The sequence below is a fragment of the Helianthus annuus genome, chromosome 9, assembly GCF_002127325.2.
Source record: "Helianthus annuus cultivar XRQ/B chromosome 9, HanXRQr2.0-SUNRISE, whole genome shotgun sequence".
NCBI classification, from domain to species: domain Eukaryota; kingdom Viridiplantae; phylum Streptophyta; class Magnoliopsida; order Asterales; family Asteraceae; genus Helianthus; species Helianthus annuus.
The window spans coordinates 178,533,499-178,543,341 of NC_035441.2; the positions used below are offsets into that span (position 1 = coordinate 178,533,499).

At 36.7% G+C, this 9,843-nt stretch overlaps 1 protein-coding gene across 2 annotated transcripts; it reads left to right on the forward strand.

Moving 5' to 3' along the window:
- Positions 1-3,792: 3,792 nt before the first annotated feature.
- Positions 3,793-9,573, forward strand: LOC110879796 (protein MICRORCHIDIA 6). 2 transcript variants are annotated; one of them, XM_022128322.2, is made up of 20 exons: positions 3,793-4,052; positions 4,655-4,957; positions 5,040-5,114; positions 5,208-5,242; positions 5,341-5,419; positions 5,520-5,609; positions 5,700-5,775; positions 5,880-5,958; positions 6,045-6,179; positions 6,272-6,370; positions 6,856-6,957; positions 7,041-7,187; positions 7,297-7,389; positions 8,032-8,083; positions 8,165-8,276; positions 8,357-8,610; positions 8,694-8,773; positions 8,866-8,930; positions 9,053-9,095; positions 9,218-9,573. In XM_022128322.2, the coding sequence occupies exons 2-20, from the start codon at positions 4,675-4,677 to the stop codon at positions 9,314-9,316; spliced, it is 1,998 nt and encodes a 665-aa protein (XP_021984014.1). In that variant the 5' UTR covers positions 3,793-4,052; positions 4,655-4,674; the 3' UTR covers positions 9,317-9,573. The 2 variants fall into 2 exon arrangements, with proteins under 2 accessions (XP_021984014.1, XP_021984013.1); XM_022128321.2 differs by having other exon boundaries at positions 3,793-3,977; positions 4,656-4,957.
- Positions 9,574-9,843: the final 270 nt, after the last annotated feature.

Genomic DNA, 9,843 nt, shown 5'->3' on the forward strand with positions numbered 1-9,843 from the left:
GTAAGCAGGTATGGGTTGGTCATACCCAAATGGTGGCGAATTTGGTGCAGCTGGTGTGGAGTTCGCCTCCTGTATAGGACTTGAAGGTCCTTCTTCTTGTAGTGGCGGATAATGGCTACTACTAGAGTGTCGAGGGGTGCTGAAGTGGATACCCCCTCCTCCTCGTGTGGACATACGAGCATTTGTCCTCTTACGCCTCGGCGGATCAGGCATTACTGGTTGCGCCGGTGGCGGAGGTGGTGGCGTAACTGCCTCAAAGCGTGAATCCTCTGAGGGATCCTGTGGATGTCGCGGTTGTTGTGATGTCTGTTGAGGTGGCGTGTAGTACCACTCATGTCGGTCAAACAACGCTTGGAAACTGTCTGGCCCCTGATAGGGTGTGCCATGGAAGGATGACCCATCAGAGACTTCTATCGGATGCGTGGGCGTACCACGAGCAGGTTCTGTTGGATCAGTATCTTCGTCCATGTGATCCTCGAAGAAGTGATCTTGTGGCCATAGTGGAACAAAACCTGAAGGTTCCTGTATGTAGTCAGCTGGATTAAACTGACCTATGAAGTATGGAGTAGGGTCGTCGTAATTTCGGTGCGATACCGAACGTTGTAGAGGTATGAAGGAAGGTTGTGGGTTGTTGGGATCATTTTCTGAGTTTGGCCCAAAGGAGTGCCGATAAGATGGCGTCGAGCTGTGCGAGGTGGAATGCCTCGCGGGTTCGTAGAGATCTCTTCGTCGTTGCGGTTCTTCGCTCCTTGTCATTGAAGGATGTCTTGTACCTGATGGTCCAGCTTCGTTATCGTGATGTGTCACGATATCTCCTCTGCCTCTTCTTCCCCTTCCTCTTCCTCGGAATACAACATGTGGCATTTTCCTGCTTTATAAAACTTTAAAATCCAATAATAAAAGAAAAAGACAAAACTGGAATAACAATTCGAATTTGTCCTAAGTTCTTGTCTAGACTCAAGTATGTGCAATTGTGTCATTGAGATTAAACACAATAGGATAGTGTTTAATTCACTCAATGTTGGCTCTGATACCAACCTGTCACACCCCGATTTCCACGTGTCTCACCGGTGGGCCCGGTGGGGGAATTACCGTGACGATGTTGGCAACAATATAGTCAAACCACACAATTATATAATGCACAGCGGAAGCTTAAGATAAATATATAAACTTCAACCTCTGGTTGTAATATCAAATGTATTACAGAAGTTGAATGTATTTACCAGTGTAAACTGACGTATTTTCCCCAAAAAGATTAAGTGCAGGTACTATACGAAATGGGCTGGTATAGGCGTCCTAAGCATCGTACATAGTCTCGCCAACTCGATGCTGCATCTGAATGAACAATATTTATTACTTTTTGATCCGCTGTGGATATATTCAACTTCTGTAATACATTTGATATTACAACCAGATGTTGAAGTTTATATATTTATCTTAAGCTTCCGCTGTGCATTATATAATTGTGTGGTTTGACTATATTGTTGCCAACATCGTCACGGTAATTCCCCCACCGGTGAGACACGTGGAAATCGGGGTGTGACATTTGTGAAAAATGAAAAGTATAAGTGACAAAAGTTGTGAAGTTAAATTGCAAATAACGAAAAGTTTTGGGTTAAAGTTAATAAAATAAATTATGTAGGGTTAAAATTGCAAAAGGTAAAAACTTTTGCGTTAAAAGTAAAAAAATCAAGTTTTTTTTTTGAAAAATGTGCAAAGCATAATGTACAACTTGTTATGCACAAAAAACTTGCTAATTTATATTTATAATTTATAATATATAATAAAATAAAATAAAGAGTAAACTGCCATTTTGGTCCCTGTTGTTTGGCCAGTTTTGCCACTTTAGTCAAAATCTCAAACTTATTACATCTGGGTCCCTGTGGTTTGCATTTTGTTGACATTTTAGTCCAAATCTCAAAACCAGTTCAGATTTCTAAAAAAAACTGATTTTTTGTCCTTTTCTAAAGGGCATTTTGGTCATTTTAACTATTAATAAACCCAAACACTCCTAAAACCCACTGTGCACACACACTCTCTCTCTTCTCTCTCTCTCTCTCTCTCCAAACACCCATCTCTCTCTTCTTTCTCTCTCTCTCTCTCCAAACACCCATCTCTCTCTCTTCTCTCTCTCTCTTCTCTCTGTTGAACACCACCACCGTGAACTCCACCACTACCACCCATCTCTCTCTGCCCAAATTTTTTCTCTCTCTAAAAATCATTAAACTCGTCTGATTTTCGCACATAAACTTGACCTCGGGGGAGGTTGGGGTTGGCTTGAATCCTCCTAATAATCCTAAATTTGGTAACAGGGTTGTGGTTAGTCTTCACCTGGAAGATTTTGTGCGAGAATAGAACAAGGAAGCTCCTGAATCACTTCAATCGGCTCATGAAACAACAAACTCAAACTTTGTTGCGGTGCTAGGGTCTTAGTGCAAATGAATTTCGAATCAAAACAAGGCCTGTGATAATCTATTTGTCACTACATCAGGTAATGAGTTTCGTTTGCTACTAATTCGGTGGTCAATCCAGGTATTCAAACTAAACCTTCTGCAAATATCTACGGGTATATAATTTTGGATGAGATTTGTACACCATGTAGGCCGATTAATCTGGGTTTGAAGAAGGAATGAGGGTACTGGGTTTGAAGAAGGGCGATTAGGGTTTATAAAGGGATTTTGTGAGGGATTTTGGGCAGAGAGAGATGGGAGGTGGTGGTGTTCGACATAGAGGAGAAAGAGAGAAGAGAGAGATGGGTGGTGGTGGAGTTCTCTTCATCAGATATGGGGCGGTGGCAGGTGATGCGGTAGGTGTGGTTGGGAGTGGTGTCGTCGCAGGTGGTGTTGTGTGTGGTGGTTGGGAGTGGTGCGGCGGGTGGTGGTGGTGGATGGCAGTTATTGGTGGTGGAAAAATGTAGAGAGTGGGGTAGAGAGAGGGGATGCAGGTTCTATAATTTTAGAGAGAGAGAGAGAGAGAGCGCAAAGTTGTATGTTGAGAGAGAGATGGAGGTTGAAGATGATGAAGTAATTGTCTGCTAATATAAGGGGTATTTATATTATTGGGGTTTTTTAATAAATGAATTGCATTTAATGAAAATTAAATGACCAAACTACCCCTTCAGATAAAGACAAAAAAGGGACATTAAAACAGTAAAAAATCAGAGATTTTGAGATTTGGACTAAAATGACAACAAAATGCAAACCACAGGGAGCTAGATGTAATAAGTTTGAGATTTGGACTAAAGTGACAAAACTGACCAAACCACAGAGACCAAAATGGCAGTTTACTCTAAAATAAAATAGTGCTCGAATTGACATGGGTTATTAGACAAGGGTTTTGTTTAAATGAAATAGAGTTAAATGTCATTTTAGTCCCTGTGGTTTGGGTCATTTTGCTAGTTTAGTCCAATTGTTTCATTTTTAACCTGTGGGTCCAAAAATATTTCACAGTTGCCATTTTAGTCCACTGGGTTAACTTCATCCATTTTTTCTGTTAACGAGAAGGCCAATTCGGTCATTTTATATGGCTGAATTGCCCTTTTAGTTAACAGAATTACATACAAAACGACCAAATTGGCCTTCTCGTTAACAGAAAAAATGGATGAAGTTAACCAAGTGGACTAAAATGACAACTGTGAAACTTTTTTGGACCCACAGGTTAAAAATGAAACCTTTGAACTAAACTGACAAAATAGCCCAAACCACAGGGACTAAAATGACATTTAACTCGATGAAAAATTTAAAAGTAAAACTTTCTGTTGTCACTAGATCCATCAGTATATGTTGTTAAGCCTTCTCAGTTATGACTTCATAAAAGCGTACTCACTTACCTCTTCAATACCCCCACCCACCTCACCAATCGCCGCCGTAGTATTCCGTCGTCCTTCTCTCCGGTGGACAATCGACCACCGTTATCGCCGCCTTAACTTCACTTTCTTCTCACTGCATGCCTCGATAGCAAGAATTTTCAATTACTGTGTGAGTTCGAAACCCTATTTTCTTTTTCGTTTGGGTCTTGTTCGTGACTTCCATCAATCATCAAATTCACATACTGCTACTTCTTCTTGCTTCATCTTTATCTTCATGTACCGTTGCATCGAGTTTGATTTTACTTGCCTTTTGTTTTTCATGTTTAGGGTTTGTTATAGCTAAATTGGGTTTAACACTGTAATCTTTTGCTTAGTTTTTATAAATGTACTATTTATTCTGACTATAAAGTGCAAAGATTTACTCAATAATTTAACTTCTTGAGTGATATAAAATTTTGAAAACCCTAGACAGTGAAATTGGGAATTATTAATAGCCTTTACTATTTCATGTTTACAATGTGTCTTGTATCTGTAGTAATAATAATCTTTCCATATATGTGTGTGATGTAATTTTCTTGTCACATGTCAATGTTTTTTTTTCTTATCATGTAGCTTTTCTGTAAAGTCTTTGCAAGGGGGGGGGGGGTGTCTCTATTTTTCAAATGCAATCCATTAACTAAGATGATGTGATGTTGTATACATTTTTACTTATTTTGTTAAATTTTTCTAGAGCCTTCATATATAGTTTTTTTTTTTTCCAATAATAGTATGCTACAGGTTCAGTTTAGTGGCCTGTAAGAACCCTCTTTTGGTAACATACTAACCCATTCTCATGATCCATTTGCAGTGAATGAAATTAAGTCTTGATGGACATTGCTGAGTTTTTTAGTGATTATGATCAACTCGAAATGGATACACCAGCCGTTAAGCTGGAATCAAATGTCGGTGAGGCCCCACCTCGGCAAAAACAAAACCAAAATGAAGAAAATAGGAGCTCTACAGGCACTAGTGTGTTGGACCAAGAACAATCACCGGTAGATGATGCAAATCTTTGTTCCACATCACCGGTTTGCGCTGCACCGGTTTGTAGACAGTTCTGGAAAGCCGGGGCCTACAATGATGATCTTGCTCCGAAGTCCACAACTAAATGTATTATCTTTTTCTTACTGTTATATTATTTCACTTGCGTATATATTCTCCGAGGTTTAATGATCGGTAATGTATATGACAGCGGGTTCTAGTTATCTACACATACACCCGAAGTTCCTTCATTCGAATGCTACTTCTCACAAATGGGCATTTGGTGGTATGTTGAGCTTAAGTGCTTAACTCGATTTTTGTTTTATTTAACTAGAAGTTTTAACATGTTTAATGAATTCTGTTAATTTTCATCCTGCAGCTATTGCGGAGCTTATTGACAATGCAGTGGATGAGGTAATTACTAATTAACTGTAGTATGAAATTATATTGTGAATTTGTGATTTATATTATGAAGTTTGATGATATGTTTTGGTATGCTTCATGTCTTGTAGATACAAAACAATGCTACGTATGCAATTATAGACAAAACGATTAACCCAAGAAATGGAAGTACCGCATTGCTAATTCAAGGTAAAATATTTTTTAGATAAATATTTTGTTGTGTTTTTTATTTTTTTTTTTTAATTTAATTTTGAGGTAGTGAGATCAATTTTTATTTTACTAAATTTAGATGATGGAGGTGGGATGGATCCGGAAGCAATGCGCCATTGTTTGAGTTTCGGGTTTTCAGATAAGAAGTCAAAGTTCGCAATCGGGAAGTGTATGTTTTCTTGATAATTAACTTTTATCGTTATTTTCATTGTTTGTTTTGTCCCTTCATTTTGATTGGTTGACTTGTAGACACGTTCAGATGGAAATGGCTTCAAGACCAGCACAATGAGGCTTGGAGCAGACGTGATCGTTTTCAGCCGTCACTTAACCGACAGGTTTGACTTTTCAACATCAATGGATCTTTTTTACGTTTTCATTTATTTATGTGGATTAAAGTTATCATGTGGTGCGTTTTTAATTTTCTTTTATTTCTGAACAGCACATTGACCCAAAGTATCGGACTTTTATCGTATACGTTTTTAACCCGAGCAGGCTATGACAGGATTGTAGTCCCAATGGTGCGAATTTATTTCGGTTTATTGTAGAAACTAGAAAGACACTTTACGAATATAATCCAAATATATATTATCGTGATAATATGCAGGTTCACTACCAGTTCAACTTTATAACGGGAACTTTTGATCCCCTACATTCTGAAGGTATTGAAAACCCTAATTCAAACCTATCTGTTATTTTGAAATGGTCCCCATATTCAACCGAAGAAGAGCTACTGAAGCAAGTAAGTCTGGTTTAATTTACAGTCGATTTTATCGTTGGGAAATTATTAATCTAAATTAAAACATAACGAGAACTTCATCTCTTTATCTTTAGTTTGAAGATGTTGGTTCTCATGGCACGAAAGTTATCATATACAATTTATGGCTCGATGATGATGGTAACATGGAGCTTGATTTTGAGTCAGATCCTGAGGTTTTAATCCTATTCCTTTTCCATTTTGCCCACATGCGTGTGTACATGTGTTTGTAAGCCTGTAAACGAACTGAACGTTCATGAACTGTTCATAACGTGTTCGGTGAAAAGTTCGTTTATGTTCGTTTATCTAATAAACTAACGAACATGAAAACAATTTTTGTTCGTTCATTTATGTTCGTGGACGTCCGTTTATGTTCGTTCATTTGTGCTCATTTATTTACATTTGTTTATGTTCGTTTACATTCGTGAACTGTTCGTTTAGGTTTTAAACGAACGATCATAAACGAACATGAATATGCCCATTTTCTTAATAAATGAACATGAACAAAAAAATGTGTTCGATTATATGTTTGTGTTCATGTTTGGTTAAAGTTAAATGAACAAACACGAACACGCCTCTGTTCGGTTCATTTACAGGCCTATATGTGTTTTTGTGTGTATTTGTGTATCAATGTATGCATATGATTGAATAATTGGTTCAGGATATATGTATTACTTGGGATGGAAAAAGCAAATTTAAAGAAGGTGGCCGTATGGCGGTAACTGATAAGCATCTTGCTAAACGCCTTCGTTGTTCTCTTCGTGTAAGTTTTATATTATTAATATTTTCGTTATTTTCATTCTACTTACCATACCATTTCCACTAAATTTTTTTATTTTGATTCAGGCATACTTATCCATTTTGTACTTAAAATTACCGGCTACTTTTGCAATGGTATTGCGAGGGAACGTCGTTCTCTATCATAATATTGCTAATGACTTAAAGCACACGGAATTTATCATGTATAGACCTCAAAGTGACGGATGTGCCGAGGTTGTATTATACATTTATACATACTAATATATACTTCGATCTTTACTATTATCTTTTGTTATAATATGTACTAACATCTACCCATTGTTGAATATTATGATAAGTTCAGAACGCAGTGGTTACAACCATAGGGTTTGATAAGGAGGCCCCAAATGTTAGCGTGCATGGATTTAACATCTACCACAAGAATCGTCTGATACTGGTGATTGATTCTGCTCTTTTCACATTTTTATTTACATAAATAATTTTCATTAGGGCGGCAAACGAACCGAACGAACACGAACAAGACCATGTTCGTGTTCGTTTGTTAAGAACATATATGTGTTTATGAACGCTTGCTAAACAAGATTTTATGTTCGTGTTTGTTTGTTAAGAAAATGAACGTGTTCGTGTTCGTGTTCGTTTGTTAATTATAGGCAATGGCCGTTCATGAACACAAACTAATGTTTATGAACACAATTAGAAACAAACGAACACAAACAAGCGTTTATGAATAGAATATATAATACATTGATACTTATTAAATATTTTATTTGTCTGAATTTTGTAGTATTTAAATAAAATATAAAAACTAAAATACTAATGAACTAACAAACACAAACACAAACGAACATAAACGAACACGTTCACGAACATAAATGAACGAACACGGCCTCTGTTCATGTTCGTTCATTTAACTAAACGAACAGAATTTCTTGTTCAGACGAACGAACACAAACAAACTTTTAGACAAACGGTTCACGAACTGTTTGCTGAACGCTTGGTTTGTTTGTAGCCCTAATTTTGAATTCTAAAAAGGGCCATTTGTTTATAGTTTTTTTCAATTATGATGTGCTTTTTTCAGCCATTTCAACCAGTTGTACTTTTTGCCGACAGTCGGGGGAGAGGTGTTATTGGTAAGATATCGTACGCAGAGTGTTTTTTCAATGAACATGTTTATTGTTTTATATTTAACTATTATAAGGTTTTTTGTGTAGGTGTTCTTGAAGCAGATTTTATTGAACCAACACACAATAAACAAGATTTTGAGAAAACGTCACTTTTTCAAAAACTTGTTACCCGTTTGAAAGAAATGACATGGGAATACTGGTAAGTTACTTCTTGATTCTACAATAATAATACATTATTTAGAAAAGTTTTATGATTCTGATGTAGTACTTAAACTTCAGGGATTATCATTGCGGGCTGATTGGGTATCAAATCAAGAAAAAAGCCCGGCCCCCATCAGACACCCCGGGTTTATCTAATTTCATTCATCAGCACGTTGAAGATTATTCCCGTAAGAGACGTAATAATGATGTTGGGTCCACTAAAAAAGCACCGGATATAGGTAATTTAAACAGCAAGGCTGCTCGTTATTCTAGCCCTTCGTTTCTAAAACCGGTAGAATTGAAACAAAGCTTTCCACCAGGTTTCAAAGAAGGTAAGAAGCAATTAGATATAATTTTTTATAAATTATGTAAGTTTATTTTGTCTCATCGTGTATGCTTCATGAATGTTTCGAAGGGTCAAATCTGAAAAGGAAGTTGGGAGACGAATCTCGAAGTTTTTCATCGGAGGTTGTTAATGTCGGCGGCTCTAATCTGGTAATACATTATTTTTAGTTTTTTGATGTAAAAGATTTGACAATTGACGTATATTTATTTGTTTTTTTATTATCATGTGATTATTTGTTTAGACTGATTTGGGACACGATGGAGGAGCAATAAAGGTGATAGACGAAAACAAAAAGCTCAAAGCCCAGTGAGTATAGTTTATATATTTTTCCACTTTTAATTATTTCACAATTTATTCACTGATCTATTTCTTCAAAAATGATGGTGATCTCTTGATGTTTTTCAACTGTTTCATATATTTATTTTCAGATGCCTGGAGTTCGAGAAAGCAGAGGAGGAACTTACTAACAAGGTAAACGTTAGCCCCTTTTTGACCGGTTATCTGTTCCCTTACGTTGACTGGGGATTCAAGATATGTTGACTTTGTAACCGATAAAAATGTGAGAATTTTGATTGATGGCTCGTGTATGACAGGTGGCACAACTTAAAAGGGAACTGGGAGATGCGAAAGCAGAGTATGCTCGCATATTGGCGGAATTGGAGGAGCTGGATGTGGTGAAGGGGGAAAACTAACTAGGTAGAGGTTTTTAGGTGTAACATTATGTGATTGTGTGTGTGTATTATTAGGTTGAATTAGGCCCTATGGAAACCCCTTTGTTATAATAAGATTCCTCCTACCTTTTGAACTGATGAACCTTGTGGGATCTTGTAGGATTTGCCACTTTATAACATTTGTAAACAAACATGGGTTTCACTATGATGGGTTTGACTGTCGTTTTGACCATTTTTTAAAAATATAATGCTATGCCACTTGTGAATTAACTTCTTCATTTTTTATGGTTTTACTTTTTAATCGATAATTTCATGCAGACGGTTTTTAACTATTTACTGTAGTAAATATATGAGAAAGAAGGAACAAAAAATGGGGTTGGTGGCTTTTTGGTAACAATAAATTCTCTTAAGAACATCTAGAATTGGAGGAGGTCTTTGGTTTAAGTCGATGACGGGATTAAAAAGAATTTCGTTGTTCTAATAAGTTTTAATCTTACAAATGGAAGAATATGTTGTAAATAATAGTTAAGTTTATAAATCATTGCTTT